The 26,002-nt window shown below is 44.7% G+C and overlaps 1 protein-coding gene across 1 annotated transcript in view; it reads right to left on the bottom strand.

Moving 5' to 3' along the window:
- The window catches only part of ADAMTS9 (ADAM metallopeptidase with thrombospondin type 1 motif, 9), a gene marked incomplete at its 5' end in the record, with an annotated part of 77,684 nt that overhangs the window by 4,392 nt on the left and 47,290 nt on the right, over positions 1 to 26,002 (bottom strand). Inside the window, 8 exons of the mRNA XM_009084209.1 lie at positions 1,143 to 1,276; positions 1,373 to 1,467; positions 1,606 to 1,700; positions 1,946 to 2,078; positions 3,973 to 4,167; positions 5,613 to 5,783; positions 11,525 to 11,698; positions 15,823 to 15,990. Of these exons, the coding sequence (XP_009082457.1) occupies positions 1,143 to 1,276; positions 1,373 to 1,467; positions 1,606 to 1,700; positions 1,946 to 2,078; positions 3,973 to 4,167; positions 5,613 to 5,783; positions 11,525 to 11,698; positions 15,823 to 15,990 (1,165 nt within the window). The remainder of the gene's footprint in view (positions 1 to 1,142; positions 1,277 to 1,372; positions 1,468 to 1,605; positions 1,701 to 1,945; positions 2,079 to 3,972; positions 4,168 to 5,612; positions 5,784 to 11,524; positions 11,699 to 15,822; positions 15,991 to 26,002) is intronic.

The raw sequence follows: 26,002 nt of genomic DNA, 5'->3' as shown, positions 1-26,002 counted from the left end.
TGGTTTCATACATTAATCTTGAGAGTCAAGTCTACTAGATTTCTAATATTAAATCTCCGAATTCATCCCACGTGTGACTCCCAGCACCTGAGCACTGAATTTAGCAGGACACTTATGCACTCAGTGTTTACAGCTCAGCTTAAATCCACTGGTGATTTAGGAACAAGGTATAAGTAACAACAACACTCATACTCACGACTTGGGGTCTATTTCTCTATCAGAAAATTCCCCACTTTCCAGAAGGCCATGGGACCTCCTAAATTTTTTAAACAAAGACAAACAACCACCTCTGCTCTCCTGGCTGCCCCAGCCCAGGGGTCGGGGTTTCAAAGGGAATTGGGGTATTTTGCTCCGGAGTGATCTGAAGTAACCGAGACTCATTTAGATGGGGATGTGAGATAGCTCCTGCTTGACAGAGGTAGGTGCCCAACTCCTTTTGAAATTCAAAGGGAGCTGGTATCAAATTCCCGGAGGGTGGTTTCTTTGAGCTCTTTACCTAGGAGCTTTTACAGATTATTAGTAGCTTTTTACAGATTGATAGACTGGGAGGTCTTGAAAATTAAGTGATAAAACCCCCTTATCAGATCAAGAGTCGTTTTACAAGGAAGGATTTTGATTTACTAAAAAACCCTTAGCTATTTATTCAATGAACCTCCAACAATATGTCATATTTTTAAAACATTTGCTGGAAACTGATAGCATCCCTGGAGTCAGGGAGGAGGTAGAGTCCCCTGCACTGGGATCCTCTGACACCTCTCAGAGTAAAATGGGGCGGCAGCTCCTCCCCAGTTAGGCTTTGTGTCTGAGACCAGTCTGAAAAGAGGAGACCAAATGAAACAAAATCCTTCAAAAAATACACTGGCCTGCCAGTTGCACACAAATACTCATTCTGCAGAGCAGATGCACCAGCAATTTTCTTAATCTTTTCCTGTTTTACAGAGAAATAAAATGAACATCTCTGATGCACTCAAGTTGCAGTCTCCAAGCATAAAGCAGCAAACAAGTGACCAGGTTGAAAAGCAGCTTTTAACAAGAAAACTCAGGAATATTGCTCACTAGAGTACTACTGCTTGCTTGTAGTTACAGCTATATTTGTGCAAAATAAACATTTTTTTTAATGGCAAGGCCCTGTTTTTACTCACTTATTATTTGCATAGTGTTCAGGTCCAGCCTTACTTTGCTGAAGGTGGAAAACCCAGCTGCTGTGTAGTCTTTCCTACATGGGCAGTCTTCTCTTCTGCTCCCGTTATATGGGCACTCAGTCGGGTTATGCAATCTAAATCCAAAAAAAAACCTCTTTCTACTCATGGCCGGAAAATATTGCCATGGAAAACAAAAACACTGTGAAGCTCACAATGAGAGGATTTCTTACCTGTATCCATACACCTCTGAAAAATTCTCTGCATCCCCATTTACAAGGGTCACAAACTCCTTTGGGCTGTCAGTCTCCATTCCAGAGCAATACACCTGAGAGAGAGAAGCCAGAATTTTGTCATGTGCAAAGGGATCACTGACAAAACCAGAGGTAGAAAATCCAAGAGTGGAAGTGCAGAGCACACGCAGGGTCCTCTTGGCCCTTAGGAAAATGCATTAACTGAAATGCACCTTTAACGTCTTTCCTTTGACTTGCAGGAAATATTCACCATCTTCAGTGACACCTTTGAGATTTTTAACATCTTTGCAACTCCTTGGTAATTCACCTGAAACAAAACAGAAACATTTGTAGTCACTGAGCAGCTATACATCAAAATTTCTTTTGTAACACCATGAAGCATCCAAAGCATCAAAACACCTTGTTTATTTTTAAGATGTTTCCCTGAAGTCCTTTAGTGCTTAGTTGGATGGCTCCCAATGCTTGGAAATACTGCAGATCTCTATGAGTTTGATGGGAAAAGATGCTGAAGCCATGAAAAAGGCAAAGAAAGGTGCAAATCTGCAGACTTACAGTCATGGACATTGTGGCATGTTCTCCTCTCTTCAGGTTTCAGATCTGCATGGCACAAGCTGCTGACCTGGTCATCGTTCGTCAAACACTGCACCGACCGGTGCATGACCCCAACTCCACAGGTGACAGAGCACTGCAGGACACAAGACAGAGAATTGTGTTTTATCTCAAGGGTTTCTGGGCTCCAGAAGAACAAACAGTTTCCCTTGTATCAAGAGACAGCAGCAAGGAGTCCAATTCTGCAAAGTGTTCAAACACGGGCTTAATTTTAATCAAATTAGTAGTCCCTTTGATTATTAATCCCTTCATTATTATCATCACAATTGATTACTTCAGGAACACTACTTAGTGTTTGCACACTTTGCTGGATGAGGCAGTTGGTTAAGGTGAACCATGTGCTCAAGTGACAGTGTTCATTTTTCACATTGGGAAGGTCATACAAGAGAGAAATGTTCACAAGAAGGTCTGAATGGTAGAAATCCTCTCCTGGTGGCTGGGAGACATTGCTTGGGTCACTGACAGAGACCTCTGAACAAACATGACATAGATCATTGTTTTCTATCCAAATTGCAACCAAAAAATGAAGCCTCCAAGTCTTCTCTCCCCTCACCCACCGGAAAAACGGCTAAATCTGTGCAAACACTGGGTCATCCTCAAACAGCCCAGATCAAGGGTAGTCTTAAGGCTGAAACTGTACAAGTCACTGGAGCTACCAATCATCTGGCTACCCCTCTGCAACTTGTGCTTTCAAGTACTTGAGAACTGAAAATCAGCTCTTTCTAGAGGCATCCGGTTAGGCTGCAAAGAAAATGAAGCTGCTTATCCATTTAGAAATGTTTAGTCCAAAGGAATACACCATGAAGAAAATGGTCTTCAATGGCTCCTGGTATTCACAGCTTGGGCATTTACTCTTTATCAAGTCCAATTCCATAAAATGTAACTAAAGCACTGAGTAGGACTCTCTCTCTGCCCATCAAAGGTGATGGCATTTCACATTAAATCCCTTTGAGAATCAGAGCTGAGAAGGGTCATGGCACTTGGTAGTCACTGGGATGTTCAGCAGCCCAAAGAGAGGAGAAAGGTCTTGCTCTCTGAAATGGATACTTTTGCAGTGAAGTTGTATTAATGAGTTAGGTATTTCGCCCTGAAATTCTGGGGGAAAATACCAATTAATTGAGGCTGAGCTCTTTGCTGTAAGCCCTCTGCTCTGACTCACAGGGAGGATCTGAAGTTTCCTATGGGGCAGGAGGAATTTAGGTTTCTAACAGTTTTGCCAGTTACTGTGACAACTTCCACTATATTTTGCTTGGCTTGACCCTCATTGCCTTGTAAAGGTTTGACAAATTCCAACAAATGCTTGAGCTGGGTTAATAAATCAAATTTATGGGAGAAACATCACATTTCAAAGAACATCAGAAGCCTGAAGAAGTGAAATGTTATCACCTTAAGTAAAATTTGATCTTGCAGTTCAGGTCCCTGAAGAGGCTCAAGACAAATAACTTTAGCAGAAAGACCAAGTTCTTTCCCTTGCCCTGTCCCAGCATTTGTAATAAGGAGGGGGAGAAAGAAAAAGAAAAATATCCTTTTAAAGCTCAAATGACCAGTATTTGGCCTATTGGTGGCTCCCAAGTCTTGCTTATACACCTGACAAGTGGGATCAACTGCAGTTGCCAGCAACTCATTGATCCTACAAGCACAAGGCTTTCAAACCCTTTTTTTCTGCAACGATCCCAGTCTCTGACTAAGCATTCAGCACGACCATCAACCCTGCCACAAATTTTGGCTACATCCAAATTTTTGTTGAGATCATGACTCTACTTGTAGTTGTTGAGACTCCCCCATACAATGGGGTTCAGTCTGGAGCACGGAGCCCTACACACACAGGGGCTGCTGCTGCACCAGAGTTATTCACTGCATTAATTTATGCTGCTTCTAAGCATTTCCCCCTACCTCAAACTTCAGCCTGTATGTAAAAAAATAAGTTTGTTGCATCTTTTCAGTTAAAAAAAGAAGTTCACTAAACTTACGCTTCCCCAGTTGCCGACGCGCCAGGACGCTGAGACTGGGCACTCCCCGAGGTAGCAGGGCTGGATGTTGGGTGGCTGTGTGCCAGGACAGTTAACCATGTTCTGGTACCCGTACTCATAGTGGTCCTTCCCGGTGTAAATCTCGCTGCAGGACACGAGGCGCTGCCTGTATCCCTTCCCGCAGGTGACTGAGCACTGTGGGCAGAGGAAGCTCTGTTAGCACTGCGTGCTGCAGGAAGGCAGCCCAAAATGGGGAGGAAAACCAGGCGTGGCAGCTTTTAACATGGCAAGCTGCTCCAAGGGATCACTAGTATCTATTTAAGGCAGTCATGAGTATTGTGAGTGGCTCCTCCAAGTGGGTTGGTGCCTGATGCTGCCTTTGATTGCTCAGCTCCCCTCTGGGCTGGATCTATTGCTGCTCCAGGACTCCCTACTCCAGGCTGGCTCCTGGGGATATGTTATTTCTTCCAAAGGGGAGAAGATCCTTGGGAACTCAGAAATGCTTCTATTATTCAGCTGTTTTGGTGGGCTCATTTTTGGTTTTCTTATTTTTCCATGGGATACACAGAAATAGTAAATGGTCAAGACTGACTCTGAACTGAAGGTACTTGGCAGCATGTGGAAGAAGGAGAAATGTTTCCTTGCAATTAGAGGACAAATGGTGCTTCTGCCTTCCTCACCAAAAGGCTGAGTGGGAGCTGGGGAGAGCCAAGCTCTGGCTCTGTGAGCCTTCTCCCATCTCTCTATATTCATGGGCCTGAGTTCTCCTAGGGGGTCACAGGCACTGGGAGTGGGTAGAGGGTGTCTGGGCAAGGGGCAGCCAGGGCTCAAGCCTCACAGGCACCTCAATATTTCTCTTAGGAAACCACCCAGGAGACCAGGCTGCTCTGAGATATTCTCATCTCTCTCTCCTGTGCTATCTTGGGTGGTTTGTCTCTCCTCCCCCTCAGTCCTGGCATGTTTTCCTTTTTCCCTTTTCTTGTTCTTTCGTTTTAATCAGTGCTGTGTCAGCAGCTGCCTTGTCATTTCCCTCTGCTGTTCCTCCAACTGGAAAGTAATCCTTCACTGGCTGCAGAAGGAAACAGGCTGAGATTAGCCCCGATCCTCCCGCATGTGGCGCCTGCCGCAAGGAAAACTCATCTATTTTCCTTGCAGAGCCCTCTCCCAGCTGTGAGGGTGAATCTCCTGCCTTTGCTCACTCCTAGTCCTTGCTCCTGCTAGAGACAGCACCGAGGAAGGACATGGCCCCACGGTCACATCCAGATTCACCTTTCCCCCACGATGCTCACCTGGACCCTTGCACAGCTCACGGGGCCCTGGAGCTCCCCAGGAGGGGATGGCAATCAAACCAAATAAATACATAAATGAAATAAAACAGCACAAAAGCAAAGAGGGTGCCTGCCAAACATGATGTGCTTTGGAAGCAAATTACCTCCAGATATTAGCTAGGACCCTGACCATGCTTCTTTTAGTCTTTAATATCCTGGTCATCTCCCAGAACCGTACTCCTTTCTCTCCAACAGAGAAATTGCACACAGAAACAAACCAAAAATTAATAATTAAAGCACACAGCACTTTGCTGCCGCTGCTGATTTGGGCTGCAATACATCAGTGAGGGCAGTGGCGAGAGGAGGACTCACCTCTGACCACTCTCCCGTGATCCAGATGTACTCGCAGGGCGGCAGGACACAGCTCTCGATCTCGGGAGGGCGTTTGCTGGCGTCGCAGTACCCACTGTTCTGGAGCTGCTCATTCTCATCCACACAGACCACCTTGCGGTACCGTGACGCCTCCCCGCACGTCTTCGTGCACTGCAGGCAACAAACAATGGCCCATACAACCCATGAGGGACTTCAGGAAACAAATCTGCATCGGGAGTGAGCCCTCCTCCCAGCCCGCGTGAGCGGATTGATCTGTGCCCCATATTGGCATCTGCTGATGGTGTCACCTGGGGGAAAATTTGTGGGAACATCCTGACCTGTGGAGATACTAGCCTAAATCACAGAGGTAGGGAGACAGGAGAAACTGAGGTAGGAGGTATTTTGAAGGGGCAGATGTAGGGTCCAGCTGTGATGGGACCAAGAGATGCTGGAGTGGACATGCTGGGCCAAGAGATGGAACAAGGGGAAAAGAAAGGGGCCAACCTCCATCATTTCAGCCCCTAGTAAATACATCTGTTCCAAGAATTACAGTTCAGCCATCACCCTTCCAAGAAACCATCACCCTTCCAAAAAACACACTGTTGTACCTCTGGCTGTGGCTGGTGTGGGGAAAGACACTTCCCTGGTCCCCATCAGTGGGCAAGCAACATCACTCAGCCCTGGCATGGTGTGAGGGCACATAGAATCATCATATTTGGGTTTGGGTTGGAAAAGACCTTAAAGATCACCTAATTCCAACCCCCTGCCATGGGTAGGGTCACCTCCCACTAGATCAGGTTGTTCAGAGCTTCATTCAGCCTGGCCTTGAACACAACTCTGCAACCACTGCGTTGGAGGCAAAGAAAAACCCCAGTTTATTTACTTCTAAACATTGCCCTGCCTGATATTAAGAGCAACCTATGCCAGCCAAGCACAACTGCTTCCCAGGGGCTTCTGGAGACTTTAAGGACTCAGTTCTTTCTCTGCTTGTCTTGGAAAAACCAGCCTAGCTGTGAGGCTGTGTTGCTGGGAGTGAGGGTGTGCTTGGAGAGCATCTCACAAAAACCACAGACAAAACAAAATAAATCAGCATAAGAGCAGCTGTCTGGATAAAACCCTATTTTCTGAAAGTTATCGCCTGTAATGGACTTCTAACACTTTCAACTAACTGGATTAACAAGGAGAAGAATGCATGAAAATAATCATTTTATAGAACATGCAGGCAATGTCTTCCCCTAAGGAAAGGGATAAAACATTCAATCAGACCATCCCTATCTGTACAGAAACACCGTTTGAAGTCACCTAGGCTCAGAGGACTGTGCCAATTTAATCTAGTTAGAGTCTCACCCCCCAAACATCATTCCCAGTCTCCCTGAAGCAGCTCCTGCTCTCCTGGCTGGCCCACAATTAGCAAGATCTTAGTGGGTTCAGCTAATTGCAAAATACAGGCACTGTCAGGGCCCTGTTTCTGTAATTAGCTGTCAGAAGCAAGATTGTAAATTATGTGAGGACTTTGAAAAATCAGATCAGTCTGTGGCAGGAGCAGCAAACCAGGAGAGCCACAGCTAGTGCAACATTTTGGGTGTAAATATTTAGTACCAGAGCAAAGTGGAGAGGGACAGGGAAGGAAAGGAGCCCTACAAAGCAGCATTTATTCTGACGGAATAACTCAGGAGCTCTTAGGCAACAGTCAACATTGCAAAATCTGCAGTCTGCCAAAAGACCCCAAGGGCTTCATGTGCTTTCAACCTTATTCACTCTCTTGCTTTGAATCCTTGGAGTGGAAGCTCCTTCTAGGTCTGTGCAGAAACATGGCGATCCTACAGGGGCTGGAGGAATTTGCCGGAGTGTGATTTCCCCAGAAACCAAACAAACTGTGCTATATTTGCCCATCTCTGATTACCTCTCTCTTACATAAGAAAAACTGAAAGGGGGTCACTGTGTGTGAATACAGCATCACTAGCTTTCCATCACTGTGTGTGAATACAGCATCACTAGCTCTCCATCACCACGTAGCTTCCCTGAGCACTCTCCAGGCACCTTCTGGGGCAGCCTGACCCCCGAATTTCCAGCTTCCCCATAACGAGGTACTCTCCAGCACGGTGGAAATGGGGCTATGGGATGCTCAAAGCTCCCCACATCTCTGGTTTGGCATTTGCCACCCAGCATGAGGTGACCAGCACAGGGTGAATGTTTCCAGCCCTTGGCGGCTCATGGCCAAAGGAGGCACCTTGCAAGGAGTGGTAAGAGACAAGGCTGACTTTGTCTCCTCCTCTTAATGTATATTTAAGCCTAAATTTGCAGTATACATTGGCTCACGCATAATTTTAGAAGGGTGAACAAACTCTATGCCATCAACACATCTTCTGCCATTATGAAGAGCTATCACATCAAAAGGCCATCCTCGTTAAATGTCATTAATTGCTGATGAGAGACTGACACTCTCAAGCACATGCCAGTCTGCTTTGGGGTTCTTTGCAAGTATCAGTTGTGTGGCCAAATAAACCTGAGGCACCTCTGTGCATTTGGTCATCATCAGTAAATTACAGTTTGACTACTGGTATTTTTTAGGGGTAACTGGCAATTAAAATAATCCCACTGAAATATTAAACGTGGCTCAGACAGTGAGAACATCGTAAAATAAATCAGAGAAACACAGCAGAAGTTCCAATCAGCCACCTCAAGGTAATAAAACATTATTCATAGAGAAAGCAGATGGTTCAGCTAGCATGAAAAGGCTATTTTTCCTTTTAATACAGTGATAGATTTTGTATGAAATCTCATGTTCAAGACTGATTTAAATCTCACATAAAACTGTGGGGCTAGGGTATGACAGCTATTGATAGCAAAAGCTGAAAAACAGGTCAGGCATTTGACAAAATTTGTATCTTTTGCCTCATTTCCCAAATTCTGAACTATTCTCCTGGCAGTTCAAATTAAGGATCATTTCAAGCACTTCTGCAACTGTTTTAGAAGAGTAATAACAATAATTAAAATAACCCCAAAGGCATTGCTTTGCAAAAGCATTCATTGTTTTCTTCTTTGCTTTTTTAAATCAAAATCTGACAGAGATGAAATGAACCCCTCATGCCCTGAACACTTGAAACATGCCTTGGGTAACTCTGCAATTCAAATCAGGCTCAGGATGGCACGATTTCCACCCAAATGGCAAATGTCAGAGATTCAAGAATTGCATTGCAGCTTCCAGAGACGTGCATTGTCCTTCCACAGAGGCTCATATTTTCCCTTTATCTTCGTGACTCTGGTCTGATTTTTACTTTGACATTAGCAAGGCCCTTTCTATTGACTTTCTTCTCCCTGGTGTGGGCACTGAGAACAGGTAATTAATGGTGATTCACCAACAGAGCAATAAACGGTTTCCAATAAGTTCCCTAGTCCTTCTCATTGGCAAGACCAACCTTTTTCTAAACAACAACAACGAAATGGAACAATAAAAAAACGCAACCCAAACCCTCTTGACAGATTTCCTTTAAAAGATAAGAAATCAAGAACAAGATAGCACTGGGATGTTATTTCACATCCAGACTTTCATGTCAATTAGGGTTCATTGCTGTTCCCTGCTCAGAGAATACTAATGTGGTCTGTTCCTCCTCACTATAAATAACATATAGACAGTACTTATGGCTGGGGAGAAGGTGCTATTCCTTCTTTTTTTCAGTGTGTGCATCAGGACAAAATAAGAAGTGCTGAGAAGAACTGTTTGGAGTCAGCCAAACGGGTGAGCTCACGTTGGGCATCTCCTGCATTTTTCTGCACATGGTTATTTATGGATGAGGAACTTCCAGTCCATCCCCCTACCTAGTAAAGCTCTCCTGGGGAAAAAAATTAATCTCCATAATATGTTAAAAATTTCCTCAGTGCAATGGGAAGCCCTGGAAAACTTAGGAAAACATCAACATTCCCCTCTCACCAAGGGCTTGGCAGGGTGAGGGCAGGCAGGGACCTCTCACCACTGGTAAGAAGTTGCAAAAATAAGGGAGAAACAGTAAAATTTGGTTGAAAGTTGAGCTTGATGATTTTTTCCAACCTTAATAATTCTATGATTCTCTGAAAGGATGGGCCAGAAGCCGTGGCTTTTCAGGGCTAATTACAACATTAGGCAAGCACTTGCACCGCATGCTGTTTGGTGACCTACTTTGCTGCCTGTAAATTTATTAGCTGAAGAAATTAATGGGCTCTGTAAAACCAAAAGTTCATAGCAAGGAATTTGCTGGAGCCCTTCTCAGCCATTCCTAACCTGCCCTTTTTTTCTTTCTTTCTTTCTCTTTTTTAGTGACACCACAAAGACAGGCTCTGGAAGTGCCTGTGAACACCAAGGCTCTGAGCACGAAGCCAGTTGCTCCTCTCCATCTTTTGTTACCAGAGCAGGAGGTCCTGTTTTCCTTTACACCATGGCCTCTTTACACTGTCTTGACAGGCAAAGGGACCTGGACCAATTTTATCCCCCTTCAAGACCTGCCTAGGCCATCCAGGAGCACTATAACAAGCACCCTGACTGCCAAGGAACACTAGGTCCTTATTTGATTCATATTTCATCTGCTCTCTGGAGTTGTGCACTGCAGGCTTCAGAGTGATCCAGATCAGGTTCTGATCACCCACCTCTAAAGTCAGTGAGACCTTTGCTGTTCCAAGGGTGCAGGGTTGAGCCCCTGCAGGCCTATCACTGGGGCCAGCAATGATCTTGCAGGGAGTCTGATGTGGTTGGTGTGGGGGTGTCTTCAGCCCCCTCCATCCCCTGCATCCCCATGGAGGGCCATGATGGGCAATCCTCTTCTCCCTAAGTGATGAGGACACTCTCTCCATAGGAGTGGTGGCCCCTCCTGTGGCTTGTGTGACACAGGAGTCAGCTCCCCAGAACTGGCAGGTTCACCTTTCCTATTTTCAAGGCTGGCAGTCTCTGCACTGCAGGGTAGAGCCTGGGACAGTGGGACAGGGATGAAAGAGAACTGGAACAGGACTCTCTAACCCAGGGATGGCCAAAAATGGAACAAAACCAGAATAATTTTGGTGCCTGGTTTGAACTCTCTCTGCCAAAACCTGTTGTGCACTTGCAGGCTGACACAGCACCCTGTGGGCAGCCCATGGGAGGGCTCCTGCCATCCAGAGTCTCCTAGTCCTCCTGCCACCCACCAGCCTTGGGGCAACACACTGCCCACACTACAGGAGAGTTGGAGTCACTCTCTGAACCACTGGAGCAGTAGCTTTATCTCCCATTCCAGCCTAAGGGGCTGGTTTTGCAAGGGACTGATCCTGGTCACTTAGAAAACCACCATCTCCCATGGGAGATCCCATCTCAGCACTGCTCATGGCTCGACAAAAGAGCATGGACCAGGAGCTCAGTGAAAGGAGAGGAATATAAGAAGGAGATGGGGTAACAGGGCAGGAAAGTGGGAATTACCACTGCCTCCTGATTCCTTCAAACCCACAGGCCCCCCCCAGGGCTCAAGCCAGAGCAGCGCGCAGAGCTCTGCCTCCAGGAACAGACCCAAGTACGCCCTACCCAAAACCTGCTCGATATTTGCATAGGTCCCAGCCAAACACAGGGCAGCATGAAGCAATAAATTAACCTTACAGAGGTATTTCTCCTCTCCTCCTTCCAACCAGCACGCATGAGGCAGTGATCCCCAACCCTGCAGCAGCGATCCCCAACCCTGCAGCAGTGATCCCCAATCCTGCAGCAGCGATCCCCAACCCTGCAGCAGTGATCCCCAACCCTGCAGCAGCGATCCCCAACCCTGCAGCAGGGATCCCCAATCCTGCAGCAGTGATCCCCAACCCTGCAGCAGTGATCCATGGCCTCGACAACCTCATCTGCAGCATCGCCCCGCGCCGCACGCTCGAGAGCACAAGTCCCATGACCCCAGGGCAGGGTGAAGGGGGTTCCTGCTTACCTCCTGCCATTCCCCAGCTGCCCAGCGATGCGTGGGGCAGGCAGGGAGGTGACAGTCCCTCTGCAGAGGGGGACGGCTGGCTGGGTCACACTCGTCCTCCTTGGCTGCCTTCGCGGTGCCGCTGTGGCAGTGCACGGTGCGGCGCTGGACACCTCGGCCGCAGGACACAGAGCACTGCAGGAAGGGACAGAAGGTGAGTGGCAGTCCTTGTTGCACCTCTCACGGTAAGTTCATGGGGTTCACCCTTTGCTTTGGGCTCAATAGCACCGATAGTGATGCCCTGTGAAACTTCCTGGGGAGGTTTTTGGTTGCACAAGGGAAAATTGCTGCAGATGGGCTGCAACCCCTGCTCTGCTGTTGGTTTCAGAGGGGTCAGGACTTTCCAGACAGGATTTTTATTGCAAAATCCTCTGGAGATAGTGGCACTGCTAACCCATCACGACAAGGCAGAGGCATCCAGGCTCTGCATTTTACTTTCTCAGGCACTCGCTCGAAAAAGTAGTAGTTCAAGATACATCAATGCCACAAACAGAGTGGACTTTAATGAAAAGCAGACTTGGATTGTATGGAAGAAAGTCTGTAGCAGTAGAGAGGGAAAGGTGTGATACAGCTGGGATTGCTTTCAGCAGGCATCTAAACATGCACATGCACACAAGGCAGGGCATACTGTTAGTCTGCCAAAATAAATGTCTCTTTGAAATGAACTGCACTTCACATTTCCTTCATTACAGTGTGGGCACATTTCTCCTGACTTCTAGGCACAGCAAGAAATGCCTGAATTCTTTGTTTCTCAGACATCTTCTAATTATTGTCTGTACTACGATGCTTTTATCAGTTTATTTTTTCTTTCACACAACATTTCTTATGTTGTGACTGCACACTAGTATGTTTAGCAGCACTTAACATCCCTCTGGTACTGATTCTTCCTGGCTAGAGCTTAAAGCATACTCTATAGATTTGGAAGAAAAAGAATTTGCATTTATTGAAAAAAGCATGTGAAAATCAAAGGTATGCATTTAAAACATCTGAATTAACAATTAATATAAGCAACCTTAGTAATAGATCAGGAATTGAGAAAACAAGTTCACATCCTGTTACTGCAATACTCATAAAAATGAGCCATCTTAAGGCAGGGAATTAAGCAGTGCCTAATGAGGAAGCAATTCCCTCCTTCTGTAGAATATTCCTCCATAACGCTGTTTGCTTTACTATTCAAATGCCCCATAAAGCCAAGAGGACCAAAGAAAAGCTGACTGAATATTCATCTGGCTTCAAATATTTGTAAGGGGTTGGGAGTATTTTTGTGTAGCTTTTGAAAGCAGCAGTGGGATTTCTGTCACTGGTGATGCAAACGCTTCCCATATGCTGTGCTGCTGCCTCCCTGGGATTAACGGCACTGTTTGTCCTACCAATTCCATAGGGGACACTTAAACTGAATAATAGCCACAAACTTGGAGAAACATATCCCCCAGGATCCCTACCATGCTCTAAAACGCCTTTTAGTTTGCATTTATCACCAAGCTAAAAAGCACATACCCTAGGATAAGGGAGGGCAAGTCACGCTGTGGTTCTTTCACGGGGACCTGTGCAGTGTGTGACACTCAGGTTTGGGGAGAGGGAGGTTGGTCCCTGTGCTGTGCCAGAAGCTCTACCTGAAGCTCTGCCTGTGTTTTCAGACAGGGCTGGATTCCAGCCTGTAACTGTAACATGTAAATACCAGACAGCAGAATAAATATTGGTATTTTCGCTAAGTGAAAGGTAAATGGTCATAATTGATACCACTTAGGAGAAGCAAACATATTAAATATGACATTTCAGTGCAGGCATAAGCACATTTAAAACTTGGAGGAAAAGCCTTTTTCCTTCCCTTTTGATTATTACAGATGTATTAAAAATGCTTTGCTGCATAACAGTCTAGAAAAGAATTAACCACCCTCTGAATGCAAAACATCCAAAGAGAAAAAACCTGGGAGTGCAGCACCAGCATAGCCAGGCCAGCGTCCATCTGGGATTAGTTTTTAACCATTCCTGTATTTTTTAATACTGATTTTGTGAAACATTGCTTTTCCCAAAAGGAAAAGACAAAACTCCACCTGAAGGTATATGCAACAGGTCCTGTGCATATATGGTGAACAAGGATGCACTTTTATGGGAAAATCTTGACTTCTCACACAGACTTTAGCTGCTTTACCCAGGAGAAAAGGCTCACAGCAGCTCAGCTTGGGGATTATCTTCCTGAGGCAATTAGACCTTCAGAAAGCTTTTTTTTTTTGTTGGATAGTATCTAAGTGCAAACTGATCACGGCTCCTATTTGCAACAGCAGCACTGGTGACAGGGAAGGTGACATGGAGTTTCTGTGCCCATTTATACACTGATCCACTGGGTATTCAGAGTGCCAAACCCCTGTCTGTTCCATGGCCTTAATGAGAAGTTCAGCTCCTAAATCCAGCTCGGCTCTAAGGCATTAAATCTTTGGCAAAGCCCTCGCAGGGACCCACAGCCAGTGCTCCAAACCTCTGACAGCCCCAACTCTTCATCTGTCACAGGCACAGAAATGCTGCCAGCACCGGTGAGGCTCAGGGATCTGTGTCACAGCATTTCATGTGGCTTTAAAAAGCCCAATTTCATACTGTAAAACAAGTGTTTCTACCCTTTTATTTTTTTCCCCAAGCAAGATGCAGGCTGGCCAAGCACATCCAGCACCAGGGACCTGGGCTGAGAAGCTACTCCTGGAAATGCCTATTCTTAGTCTCATCATTAGCATACAAATATTACTTAATTGCCCAGTCATAAGACATTACCTCAGGCCATAAATCACCTCATCCTCCTATTAACTTGGGTTTCTTTCTCCACTTACATAAAACTAACTCCCATCATGTGGTGGAGTGCTGGGAATTTTAAAGCACTTACTTTTATCAATGACTATTAGTGTATTTGAATGCAATCGACAGCCCATTACATTATTATGTTTACAATTATTAGCTGTAAAAAATTGCTTTCAGGAGCAGTCACTTTAAATAAGGTGCAAATCGGCTATGACAGGAGTGTCTAACGGCCTCGCGTTTCATTTCAGTCGAGCTCATGTGTAAAATTGAGGTTTCAGTCCTGCAGGTAATAAAGGTAATAATATTGGCTTAATTTCCAATATGGGAGTGATACTGTGGATTTCACAGGAATACTTGGGTACTTCCAGCCTACCTCAGGTAAAGAACTCAGATCTCAGCAACTGAATCTCTACGGCAAATGAGCACTTAGCCCCTTACTCACATAATGGGAAATACTCCTGTTCTGTGAACTCAGAGGTAGGTATGAAAAGAAATACAAGTCCGAAAACAATCATAGAACATCAATGGGTTTATTGCCTTTTTTAATAGTATTTTTAATAATGTTTTTAATAGTGGACATTAAACAACAGCACGGTCTCCTAGTCCTAACATTTGTGTGTGTGCCTGCAGCAATGTTAATGGCTTGTCTTACAGGGAACTTGCATATAGCAAGAACTGGTGTTTTGTACCTTACTTAAGAAGACAGAGCGCGAGGGAACACGATGTTTTACAAGTTAACAGTTCATTTAGTCTGGGATTTTCAATAATTCCGCTGATTAGCACACTAATGAGGTAGAGGGAAAAGCGAGGATCAGAAATACAAATGTGATGCAGCAGATTCAAGGTGATGACAAAGGCATTATTCTCAGGAAAACAAGGATTCAAGGTGTGCTTTCAGCAGGCAAGATGCTTAATAACTCCAAGCACTTTCTCATTTCCAGCAGCCTCTGCTTTATGCATCACTGTCTGACTTTTTAATGAAGGAAAATCAAGCGAGGAGTTTGTTAAGACACAAAATGGAGTGAAAAGCAGATTTAATGAACAGCTCTGATTATTCTTTAGGCTTTCTCAGGAAGCTGATAATAAAATTAGTTTTAGATTTCTCAAAGCTAAGGAAGATTTTATTTGGGATGTGACACATTGAAATAATAATGATATTAAACCCATGAATAAATAGTAGATTTTCTTTAATATTGCATACTAATGACTTTTCTAGCAGAAACTTAAAATATACAACAAGAAATTTACTTTCAGATAGACACTAAAAACAAGTTGCCATGTTTTCAGCTGGTACAAATCAGTGCTGCTCCACTGCTGTCCAGGAAGCTACACTGTTTTACAGCAGGATCTGGCCCAAAAACCTTTACCATTGAAAAATTCAAGAGGACAGAAGCGATGGGAAAATCAGGTTCTAACCAATTTGATGGAGGAAGAATACCAAAGGGTGCAAAAGGGTATACAACATGTCTCACCTGTCCCCAATCTCCTGCTTTCCACTTCGGACATCTGCCCCCTCTGCATTTCTTTTGCATGTTGGGCTTAGCAAGGTGTTTGCAAAACTCTTCTTCTACATGCCTCCCTTCCTTTGACAAGCAGTACACACTGCGGTGCTTTTGGCCCCTTCCACAGGAGACAGAACACTGTAAACATAAAGTAACAACAGATCAGCTTCCACACAGGGCCATCTACGTGGTCATACAGAGGCCACTGGGAAACCAGGGCATTTTCTTTCAGCTGGACCAAAAAGCACATCCCCAGGTCCCTGGCAGCCTACACAAAACCTGAGGTGGGTATGGAAGGGCAGCATTTAATCGCTGGAAATGCTCCTGTTTACACTTAATATTGCATGATATTCTTGGTCAACATCCCCAAAAATGCCCATCAACACAGACAAAGCAGCTGATATTCAGCAGGGGTAACAGGCTGGATTCCTGGCATTGCTCCAGTGCTTTCAAAGGAGCAGAGTCATCTTACAGGGATCAAGCCTTCAGTATCTACTTAGAAGAACTTGAAAGGAACCATTTCCATTTACCTTGGTACAAAGGGATGTCAAATGTTGGTAAATCAGGAGGGTAAAATGTGACATCACCTTCACCGAGGGAAATAACTGCACAAAGGACACAAGGCAGGAAAGTGCAGCTTTTCCATGTTCTTGGTACTAAAGCTCATGTTTGCTTTACCAGTGTAGACTGACTGCCTTTTTTTTTTTTTTTTTTTAACTAAACAGATTGAAACCAGGACATGCTCATCCTTAAGATTTATGCATTTTGAAAACAACTCAGAAGGCGGCAAGAAGGCAGAGCCTGGAGAATCAAAGCGAAAAGCAAACCAGCAGGTATGTTAGCTGTAAGCTTTGTAGTGAAGCAACTAATTTCAACCTCCCTCTGCAGGTTCACTGAACTTTTTCAAATGTGACCACTTCTGGCATGCAAACCCCAAGCAACTTCACTTTGATTTCAGATTAGTCTCCTCCAAAAGATTTAGGAATCAAAGGGGTCTGGAATCACGACAAGAATTTAATATGACAGTTTCGTGTAGAACAAGCCTCTTACTCAGCATGATGCACCCAGAGACTCAGCTTCAATTTCTTCATTACATGCTATGTCATAAGCATCCTGGTTTAATCCTTGAGCACAAACACACTGTTTCAACCATCTCTCCACATAAAATGTTCTGCTTTCTTTTCAGAATGGAGGAAACATGCAGAAATGAGGCTTCAACCTTCCTTTTGGAGACACTCCATCAGTATATTTCCCAAGAAATATATTCCAGTCCAAGCTCTTACCAGCCTATGAATATATTTGAAACCTAAAAAAATGTATATATGTAGCAGCTCTGAAGGACCCACTAGAATAGAAATTGGCATTTACATTGACACCTGTGAATATTTTAAATTGCAGCCCTACTTACAACTCATTCAGCCCACAAAGAACCAGAGCAGTAACTTGCTGCCAAATGGAAAAGTTCAGACCAATGTGGAGAGAAATGGATGCAGCTCCTAAAATCAGACATTGCTGCTTTAAAAACTTGGATAAATGATGCCCTGAAAAAGGCTGTTTTCCTGATGCAAGAGCATTATAGATTGATAAAAGATCACTGAGGTCCCTAGTGACCAACAGGGTTTAAGAGCCATTAATGATGCTCCTCTGAGAGGATGCAGCAGGGATGGATGACTGACTCTGAGTTTTTCTAAGCCCAGCTCCAATTTCAAGACACACCAAAAAGCCCAACAAGCAATATTCAACCTTGCACTGAGAAACAGAGGAAATGTTGTCCCTTGTAATGAAATAAAACTTTCACAAGTTACCCAGATCCATAAACTTCACTTTTTTTCTTTAGTATCAACAGAAAAAAAGATCAAGTTAATGTTATCCTATTTTTATAAGTCTTCAAATTTCATCAGAAGCTCATTTTTTCATTCTCTCTACATCTCTCCCCAGGCAATGAACGTCAGCAGCAAGAAGGAAATGTCAAATCCTACCAAAACCAGTTGTAAACTTCTAATACTTTCATCCATTTACTGTCTTTGGACTAAACAGCAACACTGATACTTAAGCAAAAATCCAAGTGCTCCTCAGTAAGTGCTGACCATGCAGGTTGATGCCACTTTACTGTTAACAGTCAAACCTAAAGAGTAAATTTCCAGCCTTGATCAGGACTCTCTCTTGCTCATCCAGAGCTGGTATAGCCTAGAGCATCATTAATACAGAAACACATTGGATCCACTGCTTATCCTAGAGGAAGACTAACCACACTGTGCAACAATGCCAGTACATTTCTGGGGACCTGCAGCTGGTTGGTAAATATTTGATCTCACAAATAATACAGTGCTAGGCATTTTCAAAATTATTATTCTCCTGCAAACTGCTTCACTTTGGCCTGGAGCCTGATTCTGACATTTCTCGTGATCCCATGATCAAACAACAAGTCTGCATGCACACCTCGGTGCACTCAGAGGTTGAGGCTTAATTTGCCTAATTTTGTTAATACTTAAATGTAATTCCCAAGATGCTGGAATTAATCATTTCTATGTCTGTCTTTAATATAAATCAAAGTTAGGCAGCTGTGCATTTTCAGACCTAAACCACCCGTTTGCTTTCATGCACGTTTGAGTTATGATCCCATTTGCACTGACAGAAAAGAAAGGTTGGATAATCTAATGTAACCAAGTATCAGAGAGTGAAAAATCCTTTGCAAAGAGTCTACTTCATAACTGCTGTCTAATTCGTCTCAGGTATTTTCAGCTTTTATCTGGCACATGGATTTTAAGCATATGTGAGCCACATGCAAAGAATAATTTAATAGTGGGTTTCATCTCACTGCCATGTGAGTCAGGGAAGGGACACACCTAGCTACCACCATCAGCCACATCATTTATTTGGGACCCTGGAGAAACTTTGCATTTTGTTAGCAGGACTCTCCCTTGCTGCAAACACTGCTGCTGCTTATGGTATCTATCAATAACAGTGCCATAGTGAGGTAAGCTTTGATCTTGCCTTCCTTGAAACTTTTGTATAACACAGACAAAATCACTCCCTTCATACTTCTCTTTCTGTTTGATTTCTTTCCTTTCTCCACCCCCCATAGAAAATGCTTCCAGGCACTGGGGAGAGACTGGCTCTCTGTGGAATAGCCTCATCCAAGGCTCTTTGCAGTCAACAGAAAAACCTCTACCGGTTTTAAGCACCTCTGATCCAGCCCTGAAGGTGTATCCAGGTACTGTACTGACTTTTTTCACTACCCAGCTCCCTAGAGTCAAGGATCACAGGCACTAGGGCATGCCTGTGGTCATCTGCCTCTGCCTCCACTCAAGCGTGGGAAAAAGCTCTGAAAGGCTGTTTCCAGCCTGTGATTGAGGCACAACAGTAAATAGCACCCCTGGGTGAACCTGGGAGGACAGCCAGGCAAGGAGGAGGGTGTGAAAACACACATTGTGGTGTTTCTATAAAAAATCCACCAAAATATTTGTGGCACATAAAATAACAGAGAAATTCTACTTCAGAAAAAGCAGCTATAGCCATCACACCAAAGACTCTAGCAAATCCTCCTCTTGTTGTTATCTTTAGTATCTCCTAAACCCACCACGCTCACACCTGGTACTTTACATGGAGAACAAAACCAAAAGGACTTTCCTAAGAGCATTAGGATCAAAGCATTTACCACGGATTTAAGGGGTTTATGTTTATTGCATGATTAGTGTTGTTAACATGCCAAGAACTGGAGATTGGCATGCTGCTGATTTTTTTTAAAAATAAATATACTGCCTAGTTTAAATAAATGCAAGAAAAAAAGCTTAAATAAATATGACAAAAATACTTCCATATCAACTGTTTCCATAAAGGTCAGAACACGATGCTAAATATCTCCTGCAATGCCTTGCTCTGCTCCAGCCCAGAGAAAAACTTGTATTTTTGTTTCCACAAAAGAACTTATTTTCTGTTTCAGAGTTCAGGAATGACAACAATTATTCTGTTTTACCAAGTATGTGCAAATTGCTTTAAAATAACCCTTGCTGCATCTCCTCGTCTGATGGTTTGGAAGATGAGGGTACATCTTGTTCATTAAGACCTTTCCAAAATAAAAAGGCTGCTACTTGTTTCACTGGGCTGGTAGGAGGAAAAAAGCAGAATATGTAGCCTAAAAGCTGTTAAAAATTTGTACAAAATTTCTAGCTGGTTGGGTCCAGGTTCTGACCCTCTTGTGGGAGAGCATGACCTGCTCTTCTGCACTGGGAGCTCATGCTGAGGCTGTGCTGCTGCCAGGCTGAGGGCTGGGAGCGAGGTCAGTCTGGCACTGAAAGGACTCAACAGCCCTAGGCACAAATGAGCAAATCTTGGTGAAAAGAAAGAGGCAGCACAGAGCAGCCAAGAAGAAATGGAACAACTCTGCCTCTTGCACCCTTTGTGCATCGAAGGGGCAGCTCAACACAGGGCAGAAAGGCATATCCCCAACAAAACCTGGGAACACTCTCCCCCAGAAGTGAAAAGCCTGGGAAAATGCTGTCAGACCACTTTTCAGGCCCACTGTGCATCAGCCGACGATTTGGGAGGTATTATCAAAGAGATAATGAATGCAAGCTGTGGTGATCACCAAGTGCATTCCCAAAGATAGGTATGCTCCGATAGCTCACCAAGGGCAGGGCTGGGAAGAATTAGACTAAAAATGGCTTTATCAGATTCTGCCAGGAGCAACTTTTTGGAGGAAATTAAAATCAATCCTTGTAGGCTTAGAGTTCCCCACATTAAGGATTATATGGAAAGCAAGCACTCATAAGTAATCCCTAGTTCATCCTTTCCAACAATCTGAGATGAAACATGTGCTGGAAGAAATAAAAAGCAGAGAAGTGACAGAGCCCTACGATGCTTTACACTCCCTTTCTATGAGTGCTCCTGGATGTCAGGAAACTTCTCCAGCTATGAGCACAGCCCAACCATGCACCTTCACATTATCTCTCAGCATCCTCTTAGTCTATGTCAGCTCTTACTACAACTTCCTCTGCTGCTGTCAGATGCTGAAACCACAGCCTTGTGACTTCTGTACCTCTGAAGTCTCTTGGCCACAAAGGGCATCAGCAGACGCAGCTCCAAGGAAAGTCTGGATGCTTCTCCAGCTGAACCTTTACTAGAAGTCTTAAAATGCCTGAACCTTTGTGTGTTATCCAGCAACAGAGGCTCTGTAGCATCTAAACCAAAGTAGCTTCACAACAGCAGGTAACTCCCTTGGCCTCAGTGAGGCAAGCAACAGGTTAAGAACAAGGGTGCAGCACTTCAGGGTATGTTTAGGAAGTATCTGTTGCTCCTTTGAAGTTGTTTACCTTCAACCTATAACGTGGTGTCAAGCCTGGCTGCATCAGCATGGTGAGAAGTCCATGTCCATGGGGTGGGAACAAGATGTGCAGGGCAGGAGTCACCCAACCTAGCTCTCCTTTCCTGACAAACTAAGGAGCCATACACCTTAACACACATGGAGGCTGAGTGTGTATGGTCATGGTGATTTTAGCTGGTACATGGCCCGAAAATACATGGAAGTTTTTCACATTTAAAAGGGAGAAGGCATCTCTACATCCAAGGGAGGCCAAATAGACCAGAGACCTGAGCAAGACACACTAAAACACTGCAGTTTCAAGGAGGCTTTAGAAATTTGTCATCCATGCTGACTCCCTAGAGAAATGGGATAATTGAAAAAAAAAAAAAAAGACACAAACATTAGGGATTTTGGAATGTGTAAGTCCAAGGTATGTTCGTGAGCATTGTTTAGAACCACTGTGGAAGTGTCCTGAGGAGCCCTCCTGGAGATGGAGGTGATTATTTGCAAAAGGGAGAAATGAAGCAATCCACTAAATCTTCACCTTTCCACTGCCAAAGTCAACTGCAGTGAGTGGTGAATGACCTCAGATAATGTCTCATAACACATTTTAAAAAAAAAAACAGAAAAATTGGGAAATTTCTCAAAGAAAAGGGTCTAACTTGATGTGTTACTGCAGCAGAGGGAAGAGGCTGGTGTGTGTGGAGCCCATTCTTCCAGCATAGATTGCCCAGAGGAAAGGATGCTCTTGGGTTCTTTAACTTCTGTGAGATTTAAGGCCCTGAGCACCAAAGTCAATACAATAATTTCCCCAAGCTGAGAAACCTCACAAGATGTATGGGGGAAAAAAAAGCAGTAACTGCAGCAGGAAAAGCCATGCATCTCTTCTGCAGCATCCACCTAATAATAAGTACCACCTTCTCCCTGCCTCTCCCCTGCCCTGTTGTTACACCACATACAAAGACTTCACCAGGTACACAAAACAGCAGAGCTGTGAGCACACAAAGCTGTCCTAAAAGCTGTGCCCCTGCCCCACTCCATGCTATTTACCTTGAACAACAAACAAGCAAAAGCTCCCAAATGGCCACAGCAGGTCTCTCCAGGGAGGGAGGCATTGGTTGACATTTCCTCAAATTAGGAGGAGATGTATGAGCTACCCAAGGACACCAGTATAATGGGACGTGGAAGGCATTGATGAAGCCTATTTTCCATGCTGTGGCACTTTTAGAGGAGGACCAATTGAAGCAGCAAGGTGCCTCAGCTAACTGACACTTCATATTTTTAGTGAACAGTTGCATTATAATGCCATTTAGATGTTCCATTCAGGAACAGGATTGCTCCATGTTAGATGGAGTGAAGTACAAAGTAGAACTCTCCAAGGAACTTCAGCCCCATTTTGCAGGTGTGCATCACACCTGGGGGCTGTAGGAGCACTGGGCTGCTGCTTGCTCCCCAGTTTTATAAAAAAAAATTCTTAGCTTAATGTACTAGGGATAAATACTGTCAGCCTGCATACAGTCTTGGGCATCAGACAGATTTTCATCCATGCTGCTGGCTCACTTGCCTCCCCTGTGAGCCAGTAAAATTAAAACATGAATAGAGCATTAAGTGCCTTTGGAACAGGACTGGCTACATAATTTTTCCTTAATAACTGCACAAATCAGTCACTAGGAAAGTTAGAAACACAGTAAATCTCTTTTTGCTTAGTGTCCCTCATCATTATAGATCCTTGCTTCTAAATCCCTGGGATCTGAGCAACAGCAATTATAGCAGTGTGGGGTATACAGTGTGACTCTGGAATATGGCAAAACCACATGCAAACTTCCCAATGCACAGCTCAGGGATCTGCCTGAAGATGCTGAACTTCACAGCTCATCCTTGAAAAAGTGTTACTGCTCTAACGTCTCCCCTGCAGTCTAACATATACTGCAATTGCTGCACTCAGAGCCAGTGCTTTGGGAGACAAATGTTCCCAGCAATTGGCTCTTTTATTTATTGCTTTATTTCTCCTGTGTGTGTGAGCATGTGCAGATGTGCAGATAGAGGAGGTCTGCAGGCTTTATGGAGCCAGCAGCCACGGATGGGCCACCCATGACATGAAGACTGAAGCCAGTCATCACTGAACAGCAGCCCCACCACTTGTTTGGGTTCAGGCCAGCTGTGCACAGCCTAGAAAAATGACCATTTCATTGAGAAAACGTGTAAGAGAGGAGGTGTGAAAAGGCAACCACAAAGGCACACCAAAGGCAGCCAAACAGCCACTGCACTTCTTTAGGAGGAGACAGGCATTTTGCAGTAAGATAGGACAGAGCATGGGTTGGACTATACGTGGTGAAGAACATCAGTGAATACTAACAGAGTTACCTGCTCTGAGTGGAAGGGTGCACTGAGGAACTCAGGGAAGGGATGAACCTTCAGGGGGCGGAGGGAAGAGATTTTTAAATTACAAGAAAATAACCTTCCTGAGTTTTACCACTGCTCTGTCCAGCAGTGGCAACAGGAGAGGCTATTGAAGGAGAGCAGATGAGACTGGCCATGCTCTGCAGCTCATTTCCCTGGTACTTCCCCAGCATTTAGTCACCCGATTCGAGAGGTTAGAGGGGACACTGTTGCCCACTCCTTTTACTTCTGCATCAGACTAAAAGACCTTTGATTTAACCACCAGGTCAGATCACAAGGGGCACAAAGACCAACAGGGGCCTGCATGGGGTGTGTGTGTGTGTGTGGATTGCAACAGCTGAGCTTTAAGGTGCAGGAAATCAGTCCTGTGAAGAGTCGATCCCGAAAATCACTAAAGTGCAGGCTCAGTGTTAAACACACAGTGCCCTAGGTTGGTCCCTCACCTGCAGTGTACCAGACAAGCTTCCATGGTTGTTTTCCTGCTCATGAGCATCAACAGTAGCAAACAGGGAGACAGAGAGCTGATAGCAAAAGTGAAACAATGAAATGAAAGATGGTGATGGTAGGCATAAAGTGAAAGTGGAAAGGAAAGCAAAAATTGGAGATTTTAGGGTAGAAAGAGATGAAAAAAGTGATGTTCCTCTACTGGGCTGCTGGGTAGCACTGGCTTTGCCCACCTGTGGCCAGCTTGGAGCCACCAGCTGTGGGTCTGAGCCTTGGCAGGGACACTGGGCACTGAGCTATGGAAAGAGATGCATGAGCATCCATCAGTGCTGCCTGAGCAGAGCAACAGGCTGAAACTCTTCAAACAAAAATCCTAACTGCATTTACCCTCTGGGATGAGCTCTGAGAAGGGCATGAGGCAGCAAATAGTTGAATTCTCAGCTATGGCCTAGGCATGTGCAGTTTTGGAGGGTGGCTGAAGCTGGGCTCTGGTGGTGGAATGCTCTGGACGGGTGTCACACAGAGGGAGTACAGGAAAGGGCTGAAACAGGTCTGGTTTGCTTTTATAAACATAAGCAAAGAGGGCTGCACTGTCAAAGGTCTGTTTCTGACTGGGGAACCAAAGCAGACAGCTTCTTGCCTTTCATCAGCACAGCAAACCAGCAGTCCCTGGAGTCAGTTGGTCTCAGAGATCCTAGAGGGGAAGCAGCCAGGAACCCAAGAGGGACAACAGCCTTGGTGGGCCAGCCTAAGCATAAACAACTCCGAGATGGAGACAGCTTCAGACAGATGGCTGGGGATAGCCACAGGCTACCAACCTCTCATTTTGGTCAGGATCAGCTTTATTAAATTGTCACTAAGGTACTTATTTCTATTTGAGTTCAAAAGGCATGCAAGCCACCCAATGCATCCCTCTGCCTGGGTTATGGATGCTGGGACTACATGTGTAGCCTTCCACTGCTGCAGCAATATTTGTCCTTCCCCCACAGGCTCTCAAGGTAGGACCATTTTGGTTAGTTTTCTGATAATACCTGGCACTACAGAGAAACACAGACTTGCTGTTGCAGTCTCAGAGCCCAAACCATCATGGTATGAATGAAGGACAGAAGAAGCAACATGAATCACTCTGAGTGACTGGAGAGTTCAGCATGCCTATCACTTCATTTTCAAGGATGGCTTTGTTATTGCAAAACATGTGTAAAGAATCACACAGCAGCTCAGTAATGCTGCTGTCACAGCAAATTCATTTTCTGCAGAAGAGAGGACAAGAACAGCAGAGTTATACACACTTGTGACCAAATCTGCCCCTGGTTATCACTTTGCTGTAGCAAGAGCTGACATCCTGCCTGCTAAGAACATTATCAGAACAACAACATGGAGAATATTGCTGCTGAACATCCTATTTTCAGCCAGCTGTATGGGGAAGGCATTTTGTAAACAACGTTTTGGGGCTTTGACCAAATGAAATACAAATAACTTGAAGTTTCCACTGACACCACATTTAAGATTAAAATTCCTGAACGCCAGCTGCCTGACACAGATGTTGGCCAGGCAGTTCTGCTTCCCACCCAGTTTAGAGCCCATTTCCCACTGCCTCTGTCCCTGTGTGCAGCTAAGAGCCTTACAAAGCTGTCAATGCCACCAGTTTCCTGCCAAGGGCATACAGCAATGCTGTTCTAGCCCAAACCTGAATTCACATCTATGATAACAGAGTTTGGAGCTTAGCCAGCCAATATTCTAATTGCTTTACACTAAGCTTCCAATTCATCATTACAGTACAAGGCCCTCAAAGACTAGAGCATCTCTGCCCATGGGATACAGGGCTCAGAAGCACACACTGCTGTTCTGCAGGCACTAAGAGCTATACAACCATTGCAGTGACAAGTACTTGATAAAGCAAACTACTTTTAAAATGATAATCCTTTTTTAGGAAAAGAACCCCCAAAATCAAATCCAAAACTCCACCCACCTATTTTCCACAGGTCAAAGTCAAATGACCACTGT

Source organism: Acanthisitta chloris, unplaced genomic scaffold, assembly GCF_000695815.1.
Source record: "Acanthisitta chloris isolate BGI_N310 unplaced genomic scaffold, ASM69581v1 scaffold22510, whole genome shotgun sequence".
In the NCBI taxonomy this organism is placed as follows: domain Eukaryota; kingdom Metazoa; phylum Chordata; class Aves; order Passeriformes; family Acanthisittidae; genus Acanthisitta; species Acanthisitta chloris.
This window is presented reverse-complemented; position numbering and strand designations above follow the sequence as displayed.